General features: G+C 43.6%; 1 protein-coding gene across 3 annotated transcripts in view; it reads right to left on the reverse strand.

The window, feature by feature from the left end:
* Positions 1–1,711: 1,711 nt before the first annotated feature.
* Positions 1,712–27,573, reverse strand: part of LOC129831385 (RNA-binding motif, single-stranded-interacting protein 3-like) — a 351,034-nt gene continuing 325,172 nt past the window's right edge. For 2 of the 3 annotated variants that reach the window (XM_055894739.1, XM_055894740.1), the window contains 4 exons: positions 18,915–19,025; positions 12,945–13,034; positions 10,876–10,997; positions 1,712–10,438 (listed from right to left, as the gene is read on the reverse strand). In XM_055894739.1, the coding sequence (XP_055750714.1) occupies positions 10,435–10,438; positions 10,876–10,997; positions 12,945–13,034; positions 18,915–19,025 (327 nt within the window). In that variant the 3' untranslated portion in view covers positions 1,712–10,434. Of the gene's footprint in view, positions 10,439–10,871; positions 10,998–12,944; positions 13,035–18,914; positions 19,026–27,573 lie in introns of those variants that run through there. The other variant, XM_055894742.1, reaches the window with a different exon arrangement.

Consider the following 27,573-nt stretch of genomic DNA (forward strand, 5'->3'; position numbering starts at 1 on the left):
CGCCCAATCAGGCAGCTGCTCTTTTTTTATGGGGAATCCCATTAATGGGTGTTAACTCCATTTCTGAGACCTATAACGGGAGGATGTATTGGCTGGAGGTCACTTCAATGGCAGGTGGCAGATTAGATGGAAGTAATTCCATATTTCAATTGGACCCCACTGCATTGCACCCAATTATATACAGTGCATTCGGAAAGTATTCAGACCCCTTGACTTTTTCCACATTTAGTTACGTTACAGCCTTACTCTAAAATTGATTACATTGTTTTCTACACACAATACCCCAATCTACACACAATACCCCATAATGACAAAGTGAAAACAGGTTTTTAGTAATGTTTGCAAATGTATAAAAAAATGAAATATCACATTTACATAAGTATTCAGACCCTTTACTCAGTACTTTGTTGAAGCACCTTTGGCAGCGTTTACAGCCTTGAGTCTTGGGTATGACGCTACAAACTTGGCACACCTGTATTTGGAGAGTTTCTCCCATTCTTTCCGCCAATCCTCTCAAGCGTCGCTGCACAGCTATTTTCAGGTCTCTCCAGAGATGTTTGATCAGGTTCAAGTCCAGGCTCTGGCTGGGCCACTCAAGGACATTCAAAGACTTGTCCCGAAGCCACTCCTGCATTGGCTTGGCTGTTTGCTTAGGGTCATTGTCCTGTTGGAAGGTGAACCTTCATCCCAGTCTGAGGTCCTAAGGGCTTTGGAGCAGGTTTTCATCAAGGATCGTTCTGTACTTTGCTCCGTTCATCTTTGCCTCGATCCAGACTAGTCTCCCAGTCCCAGAGAATCTTGTTTTTCATGGTCTGAGCTTCCATTAGGTGCCTTTTGGCAAACTTTTTACTGAGGAGTGGCTTCCGTCTGCCATAAAGGCCTGATTGATGGAGTGCTGCAGAGATGGTTTTCCTTCTGGAATGTTCTCCTATCTCCACAGAGGAACTCTGTGCTCTGTCAGAGTGACCATTGGGTTCTTGGTCACCTCCCTGACCAAGACCCTTCTAGGAAGGGCGGCCAGCTCTAGGAAGAATCTTGGTGGTTCCAAACTTCTTCCATTTAGGAATGATGGAGGCCACTGTGTTCTTCGGGACCTTCAATGTTGCAGAATTATTTTGGTACCCTTCCCCAGATCTGTGCCTTGACACAATCCTGTCTCTGAGCTCTGCGTACAATTCCTTATACCTCACGGCATAGTTTTTGCATTGACATGCACTGTCAACTGTGGGACCTTATATAGACAGGTGTGTGCCTTTCCAAATCATGTCCAAACAATTGAATTTACCACACGTAGACTCCAAACAAGTTGTAGAAACATCTCAAGGATCATCAATGGAAATAGGATGTACCGGAGCTCAATTTTGAGTCTCATAGGAAAAGGTCTGAATACTTATGTAAATATGGTATTTCTGTTTTTTATTTGTAATACATTTGCAAAAAACTAAAAACCTGTTTTCACTGTGTCATTATGGGGTATTGTGTGTGGATTGATAAGGCTGTAACGTAACAAAATGTGGAAAAAGTCAAGGGGTCTGAATACTTTCCGAATGCACTGTACGGAATACTGTATAGAGGCTAGGAGTCTGGTGTATGGGTATGGGAGGGGTGGTGTTTTGATAGAGTTAGTAATTTCAAATATGGTGTCTACCAAAAGCACCAAAAAGAGTACATAAAAAAAGCATGTTTGGCAGTTACAAAGATTGAGACAGTGTAAAATAATAAGGCATGTGATTTTTTTACACATTTTTTTATTGAAAGCTTCATCGGAGAAAAAAAACAACTCATTAAAATTGAAGTTTAATCTTAACATCCACAGATGTACAGATATTTCTCAAGGATCACACACACTGAGTGGCGTGAGTGAGGCATGACCACGTCCTCCTTTGCGCTTTACCCCCCCCCCCCCCCCCAAATAGAAAAAAAACAAAAAACAGAACTAAACAAAAACATCAAAGAACCGCTCTACTGTCCTAATAAATATTCCTTTTTTATTTTATTTTTTAATAATACTCCTGACGCCTAATGCAAGTTCTGTAGGTTTCTCTAGCAAATTTGGTTGGCCATTTCTAATGATTGTTACTCAATAGTGTTTGATGTCTCTGGGAGCCATTTCATTCCGGGAAAGGTGTGTGTTAGGTTAGCTGGTTGGCTGAGCTCCTGGGGATGTGTGGCCAATCGATGGCTCCCGTCAAAGGTGAACCGGAGCATCAATTAAAAGAGTGGGCCACATTTTTTGTGTGGGCGTTTGAGCAATTTCCCCACTGAATTACGTGGCGGTAAGAGCTGAAAGAGTGTTGAGTTATATCGAGCCCGGAGCGCTTCTGTCAAACTTCACTGTGGGAGACGTTATGGTGAGGTGAGGCCTAACTCTGAGACACTGTTTGTCTTAACACACAGTGCAGTAGTGCACTGCATGGGGAATAGGGTGCCAATATAGGACACAATATCATCCATATAAGAATAGGGTGCCATTTCAGACACGGGGGCCTGTCTTTTCTAAACCACTGTCTAGTCACAATGGGGGAATTCACAAGAAACCTATGACAATGGGGTATGACGTTGAACAACTTGGAACGCCATTGCGGTGAATTATGTTCCTAGTACTAGAAATATGGTAGATAGATATTACCGACTGGCTTGCTATCTGGACGGAGGCAGTGAGACGGACACAACACGGGACGGATTGGAGAAGTGGACGGTGTAAAGAGAAAAAGGCAGTGAACTGAAGCACCTCTGTAACCCAACTTGGATAGATACAGTAGACCGAAGCGGAACACTGCTGTCCTGATACCAAAGACACAGGGGCGAATCCTAACTTCCGCTAACAGTCAGTGTTTTAGTCAGTGATGCGTTGATGTCAACGGGAGACTAAGTGAACATTTTACTTAAGTGGAAGTTAGGAGTGGCCCCCTTAGAGCCTACCTAGATAAGTGAGACTCTATGATAGTAAGCAATGGAGAACAGAGGTTTAGTCTCTCAGTGATAACCTTACTCTGATGAACAGATAATGAGAAGACTAACACACTCTGTGTGTGTCTGTCTGTCTGTCTGTCTGTCTGTGGTTGAGCATGCTTCCAATCAGTAACTTTCTCCTCTCAGTGCGAGTGTGAGGTCCAGCTGATGGACAGACGGACTGAACTGAGTCGCTCTCACAGTGCTGCATGAGGTGGTGCTCAACACTCTGCGCTTTGACAACTTCTGCCTGGCAACAGGAGCTAACGACCCTATCTGGCTGTGGCTTGTGCTGAGACATAGGCTAGCTAGCTATCTGCGCTATCCTCCACCAAAATAGATTCCTTAACTGTACCCCGCTGAAACGGAACGGAGTGGCATTTTTTACCAGGCCAGGTGTGCCATTGTGCTACAACTAGTGTAGAAAAAGACAGAAGTTGAGTCAGCCATGATAATGCCATTTCAATGATGTAATGACCCCTGACTGGTGACGAAAGATTCACAATGATATTTCTCTTCCCCAATCGAGGCAAACCTCTACTCACTTCAACGTTATGTCTTTCTTGAATCTTGAATTTGGAGCGCGCGCGATTCTCGTAAGCTCTATCTGTAAAACGCATTTCCTTTTACGTCGCTTACTATTGAATCGTAGAAGGTGCCGATATTTGTGGAGCATTGAGCTTTGTCATCAAAGGTGATTGCGGTCAGATTCCTACCGTTAATCAAAGGTTTCTTCTTTATTCTGTCTCTTAAAGTAGCAGCTGTAAGAGTGGTTTATGATGCAGAGAACCTAGCTGCAGTTACAGTTTGAACACCATAGAGGTTGAGGAACAAACAGCCACCTCGACCGACGGTCTAGCTTAAGATCTGGACACCTCATACTGTAGCAGCTAACCTGCTCACGCGTGGCAGGGAAGGAAAAAAAAAGAACACAGCAAAAACATTTGGCGCGTATAGCCTACACTCCAGAGTTACGATTATCTTGTAATCAAAGTTTTCTGTAATCGGAAAGCAAAAGATGAGGGGGAGTGACAGGATGAGTGTAAAGAGGAAAGGGAGAGATGTGTGGGACAGTGAGCAGCTGAGTAGCTCTGGTGTTGGTAAATTGGTACAGTAACATTTGATCATTGACCTGTCATTGGATGGAAGACATGAGGGGTGAACGTTTTATGGGACAACAAAATGTTGAATGGTTATGTTTTCTCTGGTTTTATTGCTTGTGCTTCTGACAAGAACAATATGGCGGCCGTGATGCCAGCCCACGATGTAGACTATGTAGTTCACTATGTGCCTGGTTTCACTTAGTTCAACAGCAACAAAAAACGACAAACTACCTAGTTCACTATGTGCCTGCTTTCACTTGGTTTTAAAAAGCACAACCCAATAGGAAGAGCAATTGTAGTAAATTCATGTTGATCAAATGATCAAGAATGGCCAGTGCCTCACAGACCAATGGACACAAAGCAGGCACATGCCCAAGACAGCTTCCACTGCAGCACCTTAGAGTAGGTTGTACATTTCTAGTATTTTCATTAGCACAACCTGTTAAAAAAAAATCTACGGTTCCCTTATATAAGATAGCTTTTCCATGTGCTTTTTTTCTATCCTGTAGATATTGGAATCATTTGGAAGCTTCGTTAAAGGCACTCGATAAACAATGACATTGTTACAGACATTGCTATGTGTGATGTCATAGCTGACCTATGATGTCACTGCCCTCTTTCCCAGAATGCAATGCACAGCCTGCCTTTGAGTCACATGAACTGCTGGATCTCAATATGGGCAATTGTTAACAAAAAAAAGAACACAAAAAACCCTCTTTTCTCGAAAGGGGCTTTGAGAGACACTGGAGTGGATCCCAATGCCCCGAGGGGAGACAAATTGGGCCCCGTCAAGACTCATTGAGAATGTGACTAAAATTGGTTTGTGGTTCAGCTCCTGCACTGTCCAATAAAGAGGGAAAACCTCACAGAGAGAGAGCGAGAGGAGAGCGAGTGAAGCCTAGTCACATTAGTGGTGCCAGCGGTGCACAAAGAGCACTGAAAAACAGGAGGCTTTTTAGGGCTCTAACACCACAGCGGGCAGGCATACAGGGACACAGAGGCTGCGTCAGGAATGGCACCCTATTCCCTATATAGTGCACTACTTTTGACCAGAGCCCTTTTGTGACCTGGTCAAATGTAGTGCACTATATATGGAATAGGACGCCATTTCAGACACAGCCAGACACTCAGCCACTCCAACAGGGTACCATAATGGGGACAGAGACACACAGTGCTCCAGAACAGGGCACTTTAATGGAAATGGCGTGCCTGCCATCCCACAGACACAGCCTATTTATTATGGGACAATCTTCGGAGATGAAGTCATTGAAAAAAATCTCTAATGGCAATGGATATGGTATTGATGGGAGGCTGAAAGAGGTGAGGCGGAGATGTTTACAGGCTAAAGAGGCTAATTGGGGATAAAAGGCTGTCAACAGAGGCTTTTTAGGCTTGGTTGAAAGGTTACCGTCAACATATTGTAGTGTACTATTCTGGCTGGAAAAGAACCCCTTAGGTCTGAGTACAGTAGTGTTTATCCAGCCCATAAAAATGGAATCTAATAGGGTTCATTATCAGATGGATCTTGAAGAGAAATAACGTTTGCCGATAACACTACTGTATGCTTCCATATGTTACTTCGGTATGTTCAACGTTCAGATGGTAAACAAAGAAGCACACCAGAGGCTAACGAGTCAATGCTAGTCTTGAATTTAGTGCCTGTCCTAATAGTGCTGAGCGATTAGTGCTTTTTGAGGTCGGCTTGGTTTTGGGTCGATTATAAAAACGACTAAAATCACGGTGTACAATTTTGATATTTTTTTAAAACATCAAATGCACTCTGAATTATGTGGGTTGAATGCTGTAACAACACAGAATAATACAATTACTAAAAGTCCAATGATGGTAATGACTACACATTACTGCTTATCACTTATTATAAACTGGATGGTTCGACCCCTGAATGCTGATTGGCTGACAGCTGTGGTATATCAGACCGTAAATCACGGGTATGACAAAACATTTATTTTTACTGCTCTAATTATCTTGCTAACCAGTTTACAACAGCAATAAGGCACCTCGGGGGTTTTTGGTATTGGCCAATATACAGTGCATTCGGAAGGTTTTCAGACCCCTTGACTTTTCCACATTTTGTTACGTTACAGCCTTATTCTAAAATTGATTAAATTGTTATTTTTCCTCATTAATCTTCACATAATACCCCATAACGACAAAGCAAAAACAGGTTTTTAGAAATGCTAGCAAATGTATAAAATTACAACAAACTGAACTATCACATTTACATAAGTATTCAGACCCTTTACTCAGTACTTTGTTAAAGCACCTTTGGCAGCGATTACAGCCTCGAGTCTTCTTGGGTATGACGCTACAAGCTTGACCCACCTGTATTTGGGGAGTTTCTCCTATTCTTTTCTGCAGATCCTCTCAAACTCTGTGAGGTTGGATGGGGAGCGTCTCTGCACATATATTTTAAGGGTCTCTCAACAGATGTTTGATCGAGTTCAAGTCTGGGCTCTGGCTGGGCCACTCAAGTACATTCACAGACTTGTCCCGAAGCTCTCCTGCGTTGTCTTGTCTGTGTGCTTAGGGTCATTGTCCTGTTGGAAGGTGTACCTTCGCCCCAGTCAGAGGTTCTGAGCACTCTGGAGCAGGTTTTCATCAAGGATCTCTCTGTACTTTGCTCCGTTCATCTTTCCCTCTATCCTGACTAGTCTCCCAGTCCCTTCTGCTGAAAAACAAACCCACAGCATGATGCTGCCACCACCATGCTTCACCATAGGGATGGTGCCTGGTTTCCTCCAGACGTGACGCTTGGCATTCAGGACAAAGAGTTCAAAGAGTTGGTTTCATCAGACCGGAGAATCTTGTTTCTCATGGTCTGAGTCCTTTAGGTACCTTTTGGCAAACTCCAAGAGGGCTATCATGTGCTTTTACTGAGGAGTTGCCTCCTTCTGGCAACTCTACCATAAAGACCTGATTGGTGGAGTGCTGCAGAGATGGTTGTTCTTCTGGAAGGTTCTCCCATCTCAGCAGAGGAACTCTAGAACTCTGTCAGGGTGACCATCGGGTTCATGGTCACCTTCTTGACCAAGGTCCTTCTCCCCCGATTACTCAGTTTGGCCGGGTGGTCAGCTCTAGAAGAGTCTTGATGGTTCCAAACTTTTTCCATTAAAGAATGATGGAGGCCAATGTGTTCTTGGGGACCTTCAATGCTGCAGAAAAAGACAGAAGTTCTGGTACCTTTGCCCAGATCTGTGCCTCGACACAATCCTGTCTCGGGACTCAACGGACAATTCCTTCAACCTCAAGGCTTGGTTTTTGCTCTGACATGCACTGTCAGCTGTGGGACCTTATATAGACAGGTGTGTGCTTTTCCAAATCATGTCAAATCAATTGAATTTACCACGTGACTCCAATCAAGTTGTAGAAACATCTCAAGGATGATCAATGGAAGCAAGATGCACCTGAGCTCAATTTCGAGTCTCATAGCAAAAGGTCTGAATACTTATGTAAATAAGCTAGCGCTGTTTTTTATTTTTAATACATTTGCAAAAATGTCTAAAAACCTGTTTTCACTTTGTCAGTTTAGGGTATTGTGTGTAGATTGATGATATTTTATTTTATCCATTTTAGAATAAGGCTGTAACGTAACAAAATTTGCTAAAAGTCAAGGGGTCTGAATACTTTCCGAATGCACTGTACCACAGCTAAGGGCTGTATCCAGGCACTCCACGTTGCATCGTGATTAAGAACAGGCCTTAGCCATGGTATATTGGCCATATACCACACCTCCTCGTGTCGTATTGCTTAATTAACCCATGTGACCTACTTGTGTGTATGTACTGACATGTAAATTGGAAAGTCTTTTTTGTCTGTAACGTATTTTTCGACGAGCTGTTGCCATTTGCGTCGGCTAATGGGGATCCTAATGAATCAAACCATAATTTATTCACATTACTTTAGTATAATAACATATTTCAGTTGTGTACATTACATTTGCTTTATTTGATGACTATTGTTTCATTTCAAGTCATCATCTCGTCTCTATAGAGCTGCTGCCTATACCCTATTATATAGTTCTTCAAAGTAAATATGGCATAATTTTACGAGCGCTAAATACCAACTATCAATCACTTAGATAATGTATTTTCAGCAAGAGCTAACTCACAAAGCAACAGCTGCTCTCTATATCACTTCACGATTGCACATTCATCTCTCTTCCCTAGCAGGCGTAAAAGAAACAGACTGGAGTAGTAGATGTGCAATGGATTATGGTCATTGTAGTTAACTACCACATTTTATGCGCTTAACTATGTAGAATATTGGCCTGTTGGAAATTCCAATCCCTATTTCATCGCACAGTTCAGGCTAGATTCGATTTATCTCTAGGTAAATGTGCGCATTGAGCTCACGGGGGGAAAAAACGAAACAAAATGGAATTCAAATCATTTCACCAATTAGTTGTTTAAAAAACAAAAAATTCACCTACATTTCAGTTAATTGCTCAGCACTACTAAGGACATAGCGCCTAGGGGAGCAGGACATGTTTTACGTCAACACATTCCGTTTTGGTGTTTGTTGTTTGTATAACCGGAGAGAGAATAAAATGTGGGGCAACATTGATGAGACTCTCTGGGAGGGAATAATTTTTTAAAATCAGTTTCATTCAGTTATCATTGATTCAATGAGATAAAAGAGACAGCGTAGAGACAGAAATCAGTGAGCCAAAAAAAGCCATAAGCGATGCATAAATGACCAAGTAGGACCTGGCTGCAACATTCCACAGTTCTTCCTATACTCTTTTGTCTATTGTTGACTAGTGGAATGCCCGCATGGCTGGCGAAAGCGCTGTGGAACACGACAAGTTGAGAGACGGAAAGACAATTGAAGTGGTGGAGAGGAACATTAGGTCGGTCTGCCACTAGTTGCGTCACACATCCAAATACTGTCTGATGTCAGCGTGGTAGTTTCGACAACCGTGGAAGGTAGCTTAAACCAAAAAAAAATCGGGAACGGAAGGAAGGAAGGAAAAGTAAAGACTGGTCCGGCCATCAAGGTCAAATTAAAAACAACCATGACAACAGCAACAACAACATCAACAATAACAACATCAACAACAAAATCAAACTGAAAAACTAAAAAACTCTGGATCAGAGCGTCTCTTCATCTTTGGTATAAAAATGGCCATCCTTGGGCTGCATTTGATCCACAACTAGGAAAGACTACAGAAATTGTCAACAATTTCTTCTATTGCTTTTGCTCTGATTGGTTTAAACCGTAAGCTCCTGCTGTAAGCTATCTACGAAGTTTTATCACTGCAAGCATTTTTTTCCACCTTTTTATTTGTTTGTTTTAGACTTTTTTTCTTCTTTTTTTTTGTTTGTTTTGTTGCAGTGTGACAAGCAAAGCGGGCTAAAAACATCAGAAAGCTCATTTAAAAAAAAGGTCAAATGTTGCAGATAAAAAAAGCGCTAATGTCATCAACAGCAATCTTGCCATAAAATTATATAATTATGATAATAAAAAACAAGTTCAGCATTTTGCAACAGACTGCCTTTTCTACGATGCAGTGTCTTTTTATCTCCTACTTCTGAATAATCTCTTCTAAAGCTTCATCTTTTCCCCCTCTTTTCCTCGGCAGACATTTTGTTTTTTCTCTAACACTCAGTTACCTCTGACATAATTATTTATCAAAGTTTTCTTCTAATGAAGAAAAGAAAAAAACTCTTCTCTATTAAATCTGTACAGTTTATGTGATAGATCTTTTTTTTTTATCTCTCTAGCTCAACTCCTGCAGTATCTTGTACCATCACAGTGGTCCAAGAGACTGATTTAGTTCGCTTTTTATTTTCAACGAGACGCCAGACTTAACTCTCTGTAAAAAGTCCTCTGACACCCTTAAAATTAAGGCCATGAAGATTCAAGAAAGAAAAACAGTTGTTTCGAATATATCTAGAAAACTAAAATTTTACAACGAGAAAAAAAAAAAAAAAGAGTGAAAAGAAATCGTAGCTTAACATCTGAGGAAGACAATCTCTGTGTATCTCAAACTTTGACTCCCCTTTTTCTAATTACAAAATAAATCTCATCACCTACCTGCGCATTCAACATTTCAAATCGTTTTTGTATTTTTTGTACTTTTTTTTTTTCAGTTGAGAAATTTCTTGAAGAAGCAACTCAAGCTCAAGCCCAGCCCACCAGGCATGTTCCCAGACTAAACATTTTCACCACTTTGCACTGTACCCAGCGACTCCACCCCCCCACCCCTCCTCTCTTCCAGGTATGAAATGGAAAAAAGTGTCTATTTTTTGGTGCCTGGGCAATCTGGAAGCAATCTCTCTTCTCTCCGCATTCTCAGTGCAGCCAAACCCTCTGTCTCAAGGCAACGCTGTCACAGGAATATTCTCTGCGCCGGTCGCTATCTAAAGAGGAAGAGAACAACCACAATGAGAGAGAATAAAGGGACAATTCACCCAAATGACATATTGAATTAATTACCCTGTAGAATAAACAGTCTGTGGACACGGTATGACAGAATTTGAACCAGCGTCCAGGTAAACAAAACCAAAACCAAAGCACGGATTGTACCCTGTCCATACACTGCTTGGAGAGTAAGGAAACTAATATATAATTTGTAATTTGGGAAAACTATCCCTTTAAATTAGTCAACAGCTATAAAAACTCAATGTAAAAGAACAAAGCAGCAAATAGTCAGCTATAATATGGCAAAATAGTAGACAATGACAGCATAATATATGACAGGTATTAGTCATCGTAAACAAATAGTCCAAACTCCATAGTCATTATCGGCAATATGTGCTGCTGATAAGTACAGTGAGGAAGTTTCAGCAGTACTCACTTGGACTGGTATGAGTAAGCAGTAACATGGTCACTTGAGCCATCCACCTGGATCTGCTGCTGCCCACTCACATCCTGCGATGAGGGGGCCACTGACTGAGGAGAAGCATCCGTGACCACTCCCTATGGGGACAAGAAGTGGGCGTGAGACAACAGGAAGTGACATCTTCCATGTAACTCAATGTAACCTTTTTTTGTAATATATTGTTATGACATCACATTTTATGTCCACTACCGTTCAAAAGTTTGGGGTCACTGAGAAATGTCCTTGTTTTTGAAAGAAAAGCACCTTTTTTTGTCCATTAAAATAACATCAAAATGATCTGAAATACAGTGTAGACATTGTTAATGTTGTAAATGACTATTGTAGCTGGAAAAGGCAGATTTTTTATGGAATATCTACATAGGTGTACAGAGGCCTATTATCAGCAACCATCACTCCTGTGTTCCAATGGCACGTTGTGTTACCTTATCAAGTTATAGAACCCACAAATGCTGATGCTCCAGATACTCAACTAGTCTAAAGAAGGCCAGTTTTATTGATTCTTTAATCAGAACAACAGTTTTCAGCTGTGCAAACATTATTGCAAAAGGGTTTTCTAATGATCAATTAGCCTTTTAAATTGATAAACTTGGATTAGCTAACACAACGTGCCATTGGAACACGGGAGTGATGGTTGCTGATAAAGGGCCTCTGTACACCTGTGTAGATATTTCATAAAAAATTTGCCATTTCCAGCTACAATAGTCATTTACAACATTAACAATGTCTACACTGTATTTCTGATCAATTTGATGTCATTTTAATGGACAAGAAAAATAGCTTTAGTTTCAAAAACAAGGACATTTCTAAGTGACCCCAAACTTTTGAACGGTAGTGTATGTCTCTGCATAATTATGTACCAAGCTGTTTAAAAAAACCTAAACCTATGGATCTTCATCATCCATTTCCTGAGTAATACTACAGTAACCTTGAGAGAGAAAAAAACAACTCTTTTAAAGTCACAAGACTACATGTGAAAGGATGTGGGCTTCAATTCCGTATTTACTCTAACCTCACTGATCGTCGGCCATCATGGTCTCATCTCTATCACGTTAACAAGACTTCAAGGATGCTCTCAACACCCTGCTAATACATCACCCCTCCGAGATACTCCTTGTCTACAGCTCATCTCAACAGTACAGATATATGATGGTGGCATTGAGGATGGAATAGGTCGAGAGGCAGCGAGAGAACCCCTGGGCTGACGCTGTGTCTCTGAGTCTCTCGTCTCTCTCTCTCTCGCTCTCCAGCCGGTGACTTTATGAAGGGCAGCTATCTCCTGATTATCTTCTCCTGTCTGGAGCTGGGGGAGATGGATGGTGGTGTCAGGGCGTTGTCGGCTGGGCAGCCGCTCGCTAACCAGAGGCCTGGGGCTGAGGAATGTGTGCGATGAGCACACGGGCCATCCGGGAGAGGGACAGCACCGCCGGCAGTGTGTCTCACTTCAGCGCCTGCCATCTGATACACGACTGATACTCCATTCGAATGGGCCCAGAGCCGTCAGCCCTCCAGACAGCCGTACACACTCGTCATTTCTCAACGCGTGCCGGCCCGCTCTGAACGGCACGCTCGGCACACTCAACAGTAGCCGTGGCAACGTGTGCGTGGCAGTTTTTGAACCGAGCGGATGTTGCCGTGACCGTGTGTGTGTTTGTGCTTGTGCGTGTCCATCTGTGTGTGTGAGGGTGTGTATGCATTTCTGCCCTTAGGAGTGTATGTGTGTGCGCATCTAGTGTGAGTATGTACATGCAATCTATGTACATCTGTGTATGTGTGTGTGTGTGTGTGTGTATCCATGTATCTCTGTGTGTGTCTGCGTCTGTGTTTTATTTTTATTTTTTTATCCTTGTGGGTACCAGAAGTCTTCACAAGGATAGTAAAACAAGACAAAATCTGACGGTCCCCACAAGGATAAAGGCCATTTTAGGCTTAGCGGTTAGGTTTAATGTTAGGGTAAACAGGATCTTGAATGGAAATCAATTGTTCGGTCCCCACAAGGATATTAAAACAGACTGTGGCTCACTTACTTCAACGGGGACGGCTGTCTGAGGCACAGGAGTGTACTGAGGAATGTAGGTCCCTTGCATAGGCGCCCCGGCAGCCGCAGCAGTCATGTACTGGAACACACACACACACACACATCAACAACCTGTCATGTCTTGTCCGTTCCTCACTTCAACAACAATCAATTGATCACAGGAAACGGAAACAATAATCGATGCCAGCTGATTATTAACAATCATGCCAAACTGTTGCGATCCAAGGGACTGAACATTATGGATAAAACATCCTCCCGAGGATACCATATATTCAATTTACATGGTATCCACTCTGCAGGTCAAATACACCAGTTACTCATCTGCTATGTACCCTGAGTGTACAAAACATTAAGAACACCTGCTCTTTCCATGACAGACTGACCAGGTGAATCCAGGTGAAAGCTGTGGTACATTATTGATGTCACTTGTTAAATCCACTTCAATGTAGATGAAGGGGAGGAGACAGGTTAAAGAATCATTTTGAAGCCTTGAGACAATTGAGAAATGGATTGTGTGCCACTCAGAGGGTGAATGGGCAAGACAAAAGATTTAAGTGGCTTTGAATGGGGTCTGGTATTTATTTTATTTATCCTTTATTTAACTGGGCAAGTCAGATAAGAACAAATTCTTATTTACAGTGACGGCCTACCCCGCGCAAACTCTAACCCAGACGACGCTGAGCCAATTGTGCGCCGCCTTATGGGACTCCCAATCACGGCCGGTGGTGATACAGCCTGGAAGTAGGTGCCAGGCGCACCGGTTTGTGTCAAGAACTGCAACGCTGCTGGGTTTTTCACACTCAACAGTTTTCAGAGTGTATCAAGAATGGTCCACCACCCAAAGAACATCCAACCAACTTGACACAACTGTGGGAAGCGTTGGAGTCAAAATGGGCCAGCCTCCCTGCGGAACGCTTTCGACACCTTGTCCATGCCCCGATGAATTGAGGCTGTTCTGAGGGCAAAGTGGGGGGTGTGGGGGGTTGCAATCTCAATATTAGGAAGGTGCTCCTAATGTTTGGTATAGTCAGTGTATATATATATGTCCTTGTAATTCCCTTTCCATCCTTAGGAGGGCGCTGTGAGACGTACATATGTGTTTTTAACAGAGCTGTCTGACCATGGGAGGCTAGTGAGAGAGGGAACAGAGAGGAGAACGCAGAGGCACTCTACTGATCCTGGACTTCACAGGCAGGCAAATGCACCCTCCTAAGTGGGAGAGAGAGCAGAAACCAGAGGAGAGCAAAACAGAGCACTCAGATCACCCTGAGCGCGCGCTGCACGTGTGTTTTGGTGTACGTGTGCAAGTGTGTGTGTGTACGTGCATGTGTGTGCACCCCATGGCCTATATTCCATACCAGGCCTTTTAACAGAGCTGCAGGATGGCCATTTTACAGACGCGCTACATGCCGGGTTGGATGACAGCCACATGGCTTTCTCATGCAAAATAAATGAAGAGGCTATTAGGCCTTTGTGTGTGTGTGTGTGTGTTTGATTTGACAGTCTATGCTTTTTAATCAGCACATGCTTGTGTGTAGGATGTCTACACAATATTCAGATCAGTCTAAGCTCGCCCCTCCCCAGTGTACAGTACGTGTGTGTTTGTGTGAGAGAGGCTTTTAGCAATAATGCCTGAAAATCCCTCATAATAAAAACCCGGCCGGGTTGCCTCGCCTCTTCCGGTTTCTTTTCCTGTTTACAACAGGAAAAGGAAGGACGATTCTTTTCTCTTTCTCCCTCGTTTCTTTGCCACCCTCCCAGTGATGAAACGCGTGGCAGTGGCCCCGTCTCTTGGCCCGGCGCCGGTGGAGTGTCATTACCGGCAGCGGCGCTAATGGATCGGGTACGGCTCCGCTGCGCAGCGCTAATGAGAGGAGTTAAAGGCCACGGACACGGGTGATTAACTTACCCCTCTCCTCTCCCTGCTGCGGAGGGCCACCGACACCCTGGGAGGACGGGTGCGGAGGGAGAGGAAGATGGTAGTGGGAGGGAGGGGAAGATGGTAGGGGGAGGGAGGGGGAAGGCCGGGGGGGATGTGGGGGAGTTGTCACACTTTGGATGGGGTGAGATGGCACGTCTGACTCTCTCTCTCTTGGTTCTCCCCTCTCTCTCCCTCCCTCTCACTCTTTCCCTCATTCTCTCTGTCTTTCTCTTCCAGTCCAGAATCCGCTAGAAGAGGGCTATCACATTCACTGTGTGACCTTCTCTGCTCTGGCGAACAGCGCCCGTTGCATACCAATTCCTCAGGGCCTTTTGTCCCTCCCCGTAATCCATTAGTTATTCTACCACCTCACCTGTGAAGAAGGCATGAAAGCAAATGGAGGGGAGCGGAACTTAATTAGCGATATCAAAACCGATGTGTCAAGCAGAGACGGGCTTTTGAAATGTTATATCTCTCTGTAGCTTGAAAAGGGGGCTTAATAAAGGAACGTCTTCAGCCTCTCTGACCTTTCCGTTAACCCATTTACATGACCCTGACTTCACAGTCCCCAGCGCCCTGACATGTCAGGAGTTGACAGGGAGAGCTGACAGCGCGTGTAAAGTTAGTGGAATAATTGGCTTAAATGAGCAAGATCATTTTGGCCAGTTCATTTTGGCATTACCGCTTGCGGGGGTCATGTTTAGGCCAAATGAAGGTTCTCTAATTGTAGTATAGATAGTGGAATTGTGCACACACACACGCGCACACACACGCGCACACACACACACATACGCACACACATACGCACACACCAAGCCTCGAGCAGATGGCGTGTTTGATGAGCGCGAGGCGGCCTCGGCCTGTGTTCTTAACGAGGGTGGCGTGAGTGGACTTCGTAAGGATCCCGCTCACTGTACTATCCACACAGCCAAGAGCACCAGTGGGGTACGGGCAAGACAACTCCCTCTCTATCTGTCCGTCTACAGTACATACCGGGTCCCGGCAGCAACTCGCTGTAGGCAATTTAATGGTGGCACAGCATCAGAATGGATACTGATGAGTTCCAATATCGAGATATTCATAAGATTTGCATCTTCCCTGCAGGGCATTACTAGCCTGGTGGAACCAGCCTGCTTGCTGCACTCACCGTTCTATTTCACTTCACTTATGCGTCTGGGCTTAATACAACAGATGAGCATTTGTATGCAGAGAGAGTGACGCTTGTGGCCATCCGTACAGAGATGGATGTGTAATTGAAGAATAAAGAAGACATATGCTATTGAAATCTCTTTGCTGTGCCCTTGCACAGTACTCCCACCACACCAGGTGAAAAATATACCATACAAACCCACTCCATTACTAGCACAGTCATACTGTACAACAGGATACCCACTCTATCCATGCTCATACAACGTCTATGAGGGATGAGGGCTCAGACTAGTCTTGGTTCGTCGCTGTTATCCACATAGACATAGAATTACTAGACCGGGAATCCATTTCTATGCTTATTTCCATTTATCCAGAGCCACATCTCAGTCATATTAGGAAAGTCAGTGCTAGTTAGAATAGCACCTCCCAGCTGTGTGGAGGATGGGTTCTAGCAGCAGCCTGTCTGCTTCTCCAGTCTGATCCAGTGTTAACCTGTAGGAGGGTGAGCCTCAGAACCCGTCGCCCGGAGGTACATCGCCGCTCCCCGGGAGGATAAAGGGACAGCATGGAGCGCTAATCCCTCTTACTGGGGGCCGAGTCCACCGAGTTGACCAGCGACCTGTCTATCAGCCACTGTCGCCATGACGACCAGAGCTGGATGTGAATGATAGCTTAGGGGAAGGAAGGTCGCCTCTTGTCATGTCCCAACTGTGTCACTGTGTTAAAGGCACTGTCAGATTGAAATATGAAAGGCAGAATCTAACAAACGGGTGAGGGCCATTGGCAGAATAACATACATGAAAAGTAGCAATGTCAAGCATTTGAAACAATATCTAGGAATGCCAAACGGAAAACAAGAACGAGACAACAACGTTGACAAAGTGAGTTGAGGTTACCACCACATTTTGATAGCAGAGTAGAACTGTGTTGACCTTCAGGGCCGTTTCGTAACTTGGAACTGTCCTCACCACCGTTTAACGGGTGCCGACATTCCTGTACTCATTCTTTACCGTAAAAACACGTCCGTTTTGCCAGAAACCTACGGTCACCGCTCCTGGGCCAGAATGGGAACACTTAGTTATTTCCTTTGGGAGAAAAAAAAAAAAAAAAAAAAAAAGCCACAGCCATGTAACCACAGGGACTTTGAGAACAGCCAAAAGTATTCTGAGGTGTGGCGGCCATTTTGGTTGTTGACTGTGAGAACAGACAGGTGCTCGCTGAGGCTTTCATAGGCCAGAGCAGCATGAATGACATGACATAAAACAGCTCACCATATGTAAACACTCCATTTGAAATCATAGAAATATGCCTAGTCACATAGACCTGTTTCCACAGGTTTTTTCCTGTGAAGCAACCATAAAAGGGGCTTTCGCATCTGGCTCTGGAACACATATTAAGAAGACACATGGCTTCTTGCCAATACATTTTCAGGGCATTGCATGCTATATGCAGAACACATAATCGTCTACATACAGTGCAGTGCCTCAGGGCTGTAGTAGGGTAGAAAGGAGCTTTACATTTTTATTCATCACACATCAAAACCCATCAACGTAGATTCACCCGCTCCAATCCTGCCTGTTAGCACAGCTGGGAGAGATTAGGGTCATTCTTTCATCCCAGAGCCAACATGGCGTCGCAGTTGCTGACAACTCACCTGGAAACACATGGTGCCGGCGGTAACTGTACAATACCGCACTGTTTCAATCACACGATACACTCAAGACACAGTGCTGGAGCAAACTAAGCCCCCTCTGCCCCTGGAGACATAGGGTTAGAGCAGGAAGTGGAGGACTGGATAGTGTACGCCACCTCTAAATCTCCTGACACACGGGGGGGGGGGGGGGGGGGGGGAGCAGGAAGCTGGTTGGAGTGATATGGTTGATGTGTGATTTAGTGGGTTAGAGGAGTCATAATATCGCCTGGTGTTCACAGTGAGGCTCGTTGTTCGAGTCAATGGGAAATCTGTTCAACTTTAGGATATACGCTTTTCAAACGTCTTTGCTGTTCACACACAAGTGACAGATTTTCCATGTTCGACATGGAGACACTTTTAGAGATATATCCACACATTTCGTTTCGGTAAATGCAGAAAGAATTTAATTCACCGGTGCCATGTCGACCCTTAGACATAGATATTGCTGCTGTAGATACTGCATTGACCGTAGAATCCTGTACTATTAGATAAGGAGATGAACACTACAGTGAACCAAATCGGGTGCTGATACTGTTCAGTACAGAGTTGAGAGTGATACTACAGTATGTGGCTTGAGTCGATATAATGATATAGCTATGCCCCTGATATAGTCCGTGAAAGATAGTATTTTCCTTGAGTAGAGATGTAGGCTTTCAGAGAAATACGATTTTAGGCAGAATGTACCGCACACCCAGAGCTGATTGGTGAAGGTGCTGGAGGCAGAAGGCACAACTGGAGAAACAGGAAAAATGCAAAAATGCCAGTCAGATGCAAATATCTTTCCCGCTGTCGTTTGTGGAGATATGATCTGAGGAAGGTCGACTGACCGAAACCTCATCCACAACTAAAAGAGACGTTTTCCTGTTTCTCCAGAGAATATTAGTAGATACGGTCCCATGTGACTCGGTCGGTAGAGCATGACTCTTACAACACCAAGGGTCGTGGGTTCGAGTTCTGCTGGGGCCCACCCATGCGAAAAATCGATGCACGCATGACTGTAAGACGCTTTGGATGAAAGCATCGACTATTTATATATTAGATACAGGAGGCATGGTACTAAAGATAGCGGCCGTCTCAGAGTGATATTATTGGACGTGAATAGGATATATGGGGTGTACAACGGTACATTCTCAAAGTGATATGATTTAGCTCAAGTAGATGACCCTGGATGGGTCCATGGGTGGTACAGTACTCACACTTCCTGTAGTGCCCAGGGACAGATGGTTCATCTGCTGGGAGAGTGGGCCCATCATGTTGGCAGGCTGCATGGACATGGTGTGGTCCATGGCTGGGGTGATCACTGCACCCTGAGGGAGGGGAGAGGGGGAAGAGGGGAATAGAGGGCATGTTAAGGCAATGGTGCCAATCGGTGGGCGAAGAACAAAGTAGCATTTTATACATCAATGGGTTGTTGCGCATCGGCGCAGCAGAGCATCACAGAGTCAATACCGGCCATTGATGTTGCCGGCGTACAGTACGCGACCGATTCATGGATTGTCTGTAGTCAGCACACATCTCTTCCCCTCATGCTATTGCGACGCGTGTAGCCCTAACAGGCGGCTCAGTAGCGGTAACATGTTCTTTTTCATGAAGCTCTCTGGATGGAACAAGAGGGAATGTGAAGAATTCATGGCTGCTCTTTCATCGCCTTGTCGCGGAGCGAGTTGCTTCTCGCTTCTCTCTACCAGCCAAACCTCTGGAGTGAGGCATTCAGAAACAAAGCCTTTTTCCTTGGCTCTGACTCCTTCCTCTTTTACTCGCTTTTCCCTCGCTAATTTGTCTACTGTGTCTATCTGTCTTCCTGTGTGTGTGTGTGTGTGTGTCTACACCCTGCTGGTGACTGTGTGGGACGATTGGAGAACAAACTGAGCAGACATGGCCTGTCAGAATCGCTGAGGCTGTCTCCTCCCTGGCGTTCAGAACACTGCTGCTGTCTGGCAGGCCGCTCTCTTTCTCGCTTCCTCTCTCTTTCGCTCTCCCATCACTCTCTCTCGCTTTCATTTTCCCTCTCATTCGTTTTCCCTTCCTCTTTTGTTTTCCTCTTTCTCTCTCTCTTTCTCCTATTTTTCTCTCTATAGCTCTCTCTCGCCTGCCTCTCTCTCGCCTGTCTTTCTCTCTCTCGCCCATCTCTCCACTCCCCCCCCCCTCTGCACGATTGCAAGGCCCAATCCCTCCCGGAGTTTCATCTCAGCAAGAAAGAAGGGAAGGCGGGCTGGAGAGAGGAGGGTGGAGGAGGGTAATGGAAAAGCGGGTGACAGGAGAGAGAGAGATTGGGAGATAAGGGAGAGGGATAAACTGAGAGAGAGAGAGAGATGGGGGATAGAGGAGTGGGGGAGTTAGATGGATATTGGGAGACAGAAAAAGGTGAAGAAGATGGATTGAGGGAGAGACAGGACAGAGCTAAGGATAGCTGTAACCGATTCAGCGGCTGACAATGCTTTTATAATGGGAAACGGAGAGGAACGGAAGGGCTTAATTCACAGACGTGTCAGGGAGAGTTAAGCCGATTTATGATTTCGATTTTCTGTGTTTGCGAGAGTGTGTGTGTGTGTGTGTGTGTGAGTCTGTCTGTCTGTCTGTCTGTCTGTCTGTCTGTCTGTGTGTGTGTGTGTGTGTGTGTGTGTCTGTGTGTGTGTGTGTCTGTGTGTGTGTGTGTGTGTGTGTGTGTGTGTGTGTGTGTGTGTGTGTGTGTGTGTGTGTGTGTGTGTGAGTCCAAGGAGAGCCAGCAAAAGAGATGAGAATGATTTTCCTAGTTTGTGTGTGTGTGTTTGTGTGTGTGTTCAAGAACGATATACTAGATAATATATATTCATGAGAATCTGATATGTATGAGGACGTGTTTTTGAGTCTATATTCAATTACTGTTTGTGTTGGTGTGTGTATGTCATACTGAGTGTGTGTGTCTATGTCATACTGAGTGTGTATGTCATACTGAGTGTGTGTGTGTGTATGTCATACTGAGTGTGTGTGTGTATGTCATACTGAGTGTGTGTGTGTATGTCATACTGAGTGTGTGTGTGTATGTCATACTGAGTGTGTGTGTCTGTCATACTGAGTGTGTGTGTCATAAAGAGTGTGTGTGTGTATGTCATACTGAGTGTGTATGTCATACTGAGTGTGTGTGTGTATGTCATACTGAGTGTGTGTGTCATACTGAGTGTGTGTATGTGTATGTCATACTGAGTGTGTATGTCATACTGAGTGTGTGTGTGTATATCATACTGAGTGTGTGTGTGTATGTCATACTGAGTGTGTGTGTCTATGTCATACTGAGTGTGTATATCATACTGAGTGTGTGTGTCTATATCATACTGAGTGTGTGTGTCTATGTCATACTGAGTGTGTATATCATACTGAGTGTGTGTGTCTATGTCATACTGAGTGTGTATGTCATACTGAGTGTGTATGTCATACTGAGTGTGTGTGTGTGTATGTCATACTGAGTGTGTGTGTCTATGTCATACTGAGTGTGTGTGTCTATGTCATACTGAGTGTGTATGTCATACTGAGTGTGTGTGTGTATGTCATACTGAGTGTGTATGTCATACTGAGTGTGTGTGTGTATGTCATACTGAGTGTGTGTGTGTATGTCATACTGAGTGTGTGTGTGTATGTCATACTGAGTGTGTGTGTCTGTCATACTGAGTGTGTGTGTCATAAAGAGTGTGTGTGTGTGTATGTCATACTGAGTGTGTATGTCATACTGAGTGTGTGTGTGTATGTCATACTGAGTGTGTGTGTCATACTGAGTGTGTGTATGTGTATGTCATACTGAGTGTGTATGTCATACTGAGTGTGTGTGTGTATGTCATACTGAGTGTGTGTGTGTATGTCATACTGAGTGTGTGTGTCTATGTCATACTGAGTGTGTATATCATACTGAGTGTGTGTGTCTATATCATACTGAGTGTGTGTGTCTATGTCATACTGAGTGTGTATATCATACTGAGTGTGTGTGTCTATGTCATACTGAGTGTGTATGTCATACTGAGTGTGTATGTCATACTGAGTGTGTGAGTGTGTATGTCATACTGAGTGTGTGTGTCTATGTCATACTGAGTGTGTGTGTCTATGTCATACTGAGTGTGTGTGTCATACTGAGTGTGTGTGTCTATGTCATACTGAGTGTGTATGTCATACTGAGTGTGTGTGTGTATGTCATACTGAGTGTGTGTGTGTATGTCATACTGAGTGTGTGTGTCTATGTCATACTGAGTGTGTATGTCATACTGAGTGCGTGTGTCTATGTCATACTGAGTGTGTATATCATACTGAGTGTGTGTGTCTATGTCATACTGAGTGTGTATGTCATACTGAGTGTGTGTGTATGTCATACTGAGTTTTTATATCAAACTGGGTGTGTGTGGTTATGTCATACTGAGTGTGTATGTCATACTGAGTGCGTGTGTCTATGTCATACTGAGTGTGTATATCATACTGAGTGTGTGTGTCTATGTCATACTGAGTGTGTATGTCATACTGAGTGTGTGTGTATGTCATACTGAGTTTTTATATCATACTGAGTGTGTGTGTCTATGTCGTACTGAGTGTGTATGTCATACTGAGTGTGTGTGTCTATGTCATACTGAGTGTGTATGTCATACTGAGTGTGTGTGTCTATGTCATACTGAGTGTGTATGTCATACTGAGTGTGTGTGTGTATGTCATACTGAGTGTGTGTGTATGTCATACTGAGTGTGTATATCATACTGAGTGTGTGTGTATGTCATCCTGAGTGTGTGTGTATGTCATACTGAGTGTGTGTGTCTATGTCATACTGAGTGTGTGTGTCTATGTCATACTGAGTGTGTGTCTATGTCATTCTGAGTGTGTGTCTATGTTATTCTGAGTGTGTGTCTATGTCATTCTGAGTGTGTGTGTCTATGTCATACTGAGTGTCTATGTCATACTGAGTGTGTATGTCATACTGAGTGTGTATGTCATACTGAGTGTGTGTGTCTATGTCATACTGAGTGTGTATGTCATACTGAGTGTGTGTGTCTATATCATACTGAGTGTGTGTATGTGTATGTCATACTGAGTGTGTATGTCATACTGAGTGTGTGTGTGTATGTCATACTGAGTGTGTGTGTATGTCATACTGAGTGTGTATATCATACTGAGTGTGTGTGTATGTCATCCTGAGTGTGTGTGTATGTCATACTGAGTGTGTGTCTATGTCATACTGAGTGTGTGTCTATGTCATTCTGAGTGTGTGTCTATGTTATTCTGAGTGTGTGTCTATGTCATTCTGAGTGTGTGTGTCTATGTCATACTGAGTGTCTATGTCATACTGAGTGTGTATGTCATACTGAGTGTGTGTGTATGTCATACTGAGTGTGTGTGTATGTCATACTGAGTGTGTGTGTATGTCATACTGAGTGTGTGTGGCTATGTCAAACTGAGTGTGTGTGTGTCTATGTCAAACTGAGTGAGTGTTTGTGTATGTCATACTGAGTGTTTGTGTATGTCATACTGAGTGTGTGTTTATGTCATACTGAGTGTGTGTCTATGTCATACTGAGTGTGTGTATGTCATACTGAGTGTGTGTGTATGTCATACTGAGTGTGTGTCTATGTCATACTGAGTGTGTGTGTCTATGTCATACTGAGTGTGTGTCTATGTCATACTGAGTGTGTGTCTATGTCATACTGAGTGTGTGTGTCTATGTCATACTGAGTGTGTATGTCATACTGAGTGTGTGTGTCTATGTCATACTGAGTGTGTATATAATACTGAGTGTGTGTGTCTATGTCATACTGAGTGTGTGTGTGTCTATGTCATACTGAGTGTGTGTGTCTATGTCATACTGAGTGTGTATGTCATACTGAGTGTGTGTGTCTATGTCATACTGAGTGTGTATGTCATACTGAGTGTGTGTGTCTATGTCATACTGAGTGTGTATGTCATTCTGAGTGTGTGTGAGTGTGTATGTCATACTGAGTGTGTGTGTGTCATACTGAGTGTGTGTGTGTGTGTGTGTCATACTGAGTGTGTATGTCATACTGAGTGTGTGTGTGTGTGTCATACTGAGTGTGTATGTCATACTGAGTGTGTGTGTGTGTCATACTGAGAGTGTGTGTGTGTATGTCATACTGAGTGTGTGTGTGTGTATGTCATACTGAGTGTGTGTGTGTGTATGTCATACTGAGTGTGTGTGTGTGTATGTCATACTGAGTGTGTGTGTGTGTATGTCATACTGAGTGTGTGTGTGTATGTCATACTAAGAGTGTGTATGTGTATGTCATACTGAGTGTGTGTGTATGTCATACTGAGTGTGTGTGTGTATGTCATACTGAGTGTGTGTGTGTATGTCATACTAAGAGTGTGTGCGTGTGTGTATCATACTGAGTGTGTGTGTGTGTGTATGTCATACTGCGTGTGTGTGTCTATGTCAGACTGAGCGTGTATGTCATACTGAGTGTGTATGTCATACTGAGTGTGTCTATGTCATACTGAGTGTGTGTGTGTGTGTATGTCATACTGCGAGTGTGTGTATGTCATACTGAGTGTGTGTGTGTGTCATACTGAGAGTGTGTGTGTGTATGTCATACTGAGTGTGTGTGTGTATGTCATACTGAGTGTGTGTGTGTATGTCATACTAAGAGTGTGTGTGTGTGTATGTTATACTGAGTGTGTGTGTATCATACTGAGTGTGTATGTCATACTGAGTGTGTGTGTGTGTGTGTGTATGTCATACTGCGTGTGTGTGTCTATGTCATACTGAGTGTGTATGTCATACTGAGTGTGTCTATGTCATACTGAGTGTGTGTGTGTATGTCATACTGCGTGTGTGTGTCTATGTCATACTGAGTGTGTATGTCATACTGAGTGTGTCTATGTCATACTGAGTGTGTGTGTGTGTGTGTGTGTCATACTGAGTGTGTATATCATACTGAGTGTGTGTGTGTGTCATACTGAGTGTGTATGTCATACTGAGTGTGTGTGTCTGTCATGCTGAGTGTGTGTCTATGTCATACTGAGTGTGTATATAATACTGAGTGTGTATATAATACTGAGTGTGTGTGTCTATGTCATACTGAGTGTGTGTGTGTCTATGTCATACTGAGTGTGTGTGTCTATGTCATACTGAGTGTGTATGTCATACTGAGTGTGTGTGTCTATGTCATACTGAGTGTGTATGTCATACTGAGTGTGTGTGTCTATGTCATACTGAGTGTGTATGTCATTCTGAGTGTGTGTGAGTGTGTATGTCATACTGAGTGTGTGTGTGTCATACTGAGTGTGTGTGTGTGTGTGTGTCATACTGAGTGTGTATGTCATACTGAGTGTGTGTGTGTGTGTCATACTGAGTGTGTATGTCATACTGAGTGTGTGTGTGTGTCATACTGAGAGTGTGTGTGTGTATGTCATACTGAGTGTGTGTGTGTGTGTGTCATACTGAGTGTGTGTGTGTATGTCATACTGAGTGTGTGTGTGTGTGTGTCATACTGAGTGTGTGTGTGTGTGTGTCTATGTCATACTGAGTGTGTGTGTCTATGTCATACTGAGTGTGTATGTCATACTGCGTGTGTGTGTCTATGTCATACTGAGTGTGTATGTCATACTGAGTGTGTCTATGTCATACTGAGTGTGTGTGTGTGTGTGTGTGTCATACTGAGTGTGTATATCATACTGAGTGTGTGTGTGTGTCATACTGAGTGTGTATGTCATACTGAGTGTGTGTGTGTGTGTGTATGTCATACTGCGTGTGTGTGTCTATGTCATACTGAGTGTGTATGTCATACTGAGTGTGTCTATGTCATACTGAGTGTGTGTGTGTATGTCATACTGCGTGTGTGTGTCTATGTCATACTGAGTGTGTATGTTATACTGAGTGTGTCTATGTCATACTGAGTGTGTGTGTGTGTGTGTGTGTCATACTGAGTGTGTATATCATACTGAGTGTGTGTGTGTGTCATACTGAGTGTGTATGTCATACTGAGTGTGTGTGTCTGTCATGCTGAGTGTGTGTGTATGTCATACTGAGTGTGTGAGTCATACTGAGTGAGTGTGTCTATGTCATACTGAGTGTGTGTGTCTATGTCATACTGAGTGTGTGTCTATGTCATACTGAGTGTGTGTCTATTTCATACTGAGTGTGTGTGTGTGTCATACTGAGTGTGTGTCTATGTCATACTGAGTGTGTGTGTGTGTGTGTCATACTGAGTGTGTATGTCATACTGAGTGTGTGTGTGTGTGTGTCATACTGAGTGTGTATGTCATACTGAGTGTGTGTGTCATACAGAGAGTGTGTGTGTGTATGTCATACTGAGTGTGTGTGTGTGTGTATGTCATACTGAGTGTGTGTGTGTGTGTATGTCATACTGAGTGTGTGTGTGTGTATGTCATACTGAGTGTGTGTGTGTGTATGTCATACTGAGTGTGTGTGTGTGTATGTCATACTGAGTGTGTGTGTGTGTATGTCATACTGAGTGTGTGTGTGTGTATGTCATACTGAGAGTGTGTGTGTGTATGTCATACTGAGTGTGTGTGTGTGTGTATGTCATACTGAGTGTGTGTGTGTGTGTATGTCATACTGAGTGTGTGTGTGTGTGTATGTCATACTGAGTGTGTGTGTGTGTATGTCATACTGAGTGTGTGTGTGTGTATGTCATACTGAGTGTGTGTGTGTGTATGTCATACTGAGTGTGTGTGTGTGTATGTCATACTGAGTGTGTGTGTATGTCATACTGAGTGTGTGTGTGTGTATGTCATACTGAGTGTGTGTGTATGTCATACTGAGTGTGTGTGTGTGTATGTCATGCTGAGTGTGTGTGTATGTCATACTGAGTGTGTGTGTATGTCATACTGAGTGTGTGTTTATGTCATACTGAGTGTGTGTGTATGTCATACTGAGTGTGTGTGTGTGTATGTCATGCTGAGTGTGTGTGTATGTCATACTGAGTGTGTGTGTGTGTATGTCATGCTGAGTGTGTGTGTATGTCATACTGAGTGTGTGTGTGTGTATGTCATACTGAGTGTGTGTGTGTGTATGTCATACTGAGTGTGTGTATGTCATGCTGAGTGTGTGTGTATGTCATACTGAGTGTGTGTGTATGTCATACTGAGTGTGTGTGTGTGTATGTCATGCTGAGTGTGTGTGTATGTCATACTGAGTGTGTGTGTGTGTATGTCATACTGAGTGTGTGTGTGTGTATGTCATACTGCGTGTGTGTGTGTATGTCATACTAAGAGTGTGTGCGTGTGTATGTTATACTGAGTGTGTGTATGTCATACTGAGTGTGTATGTCATACTGAGTGTGTATGTCATACTGAGTGTGTGTGTGTGTGTATGTCATACTGCGTGTGTGTGTCTATGTCAGACTGAGCGTGTATGTCAGACTGAGCGTGTATGTCATACTGAGTGTGTATGTCATACTGAGTGTGTCTATGTCATACTGAGTGTGTATGTCATACTGAGTGTGTCTATGTCATACTGAGTGTGTCTATGTCATACTGAGTTTGTGTGTGTGTGTATGTCTATGTCATACTGAGTGTGTATGTCATACTGAGTGTGTATGTCATACTGAGTGTGTCTATGTCATACTGAGTGTGTGTGTGTGTGTGTGTGTGTGTGTCATACTGAGTGTGTATATCATACTGAGTGTGTGTGTCTGTCATGCTGAGTGTGTGTGTATGTCATACTGAGTGTGTATATCATACTGAGTGTGTGTGTCTATGTCTTACTGAGTGTGTATGTCATACTGAGTGTGTGTCTATGTCATACTGAGTGTGTGTCTATGTCATACTGAGTTTGTGTCTATGTCATACTGAGTGTGTGTCTATGTCATACTGAGTGTGTGTCTATGTCATACTGAGTGTGTGTCTATGTCATACTGAGTGTGTGTCTAT

This window comes from Salvelinus fontinalis, chromosome 32 (genome assembly GCF_029448725.1).
Source record: "Salvelinus fontinalis isolate EN_2023a chromosome 32, ASM2944872v1, whole genome shotgun sequence".
NCBI classification, from domain to species: Eukaryota; Metazoa; Chordata; class Actinopteri; order Salmoniformes; family Salmonidae; genus Salvelinus; species Salvelinus fontinalis.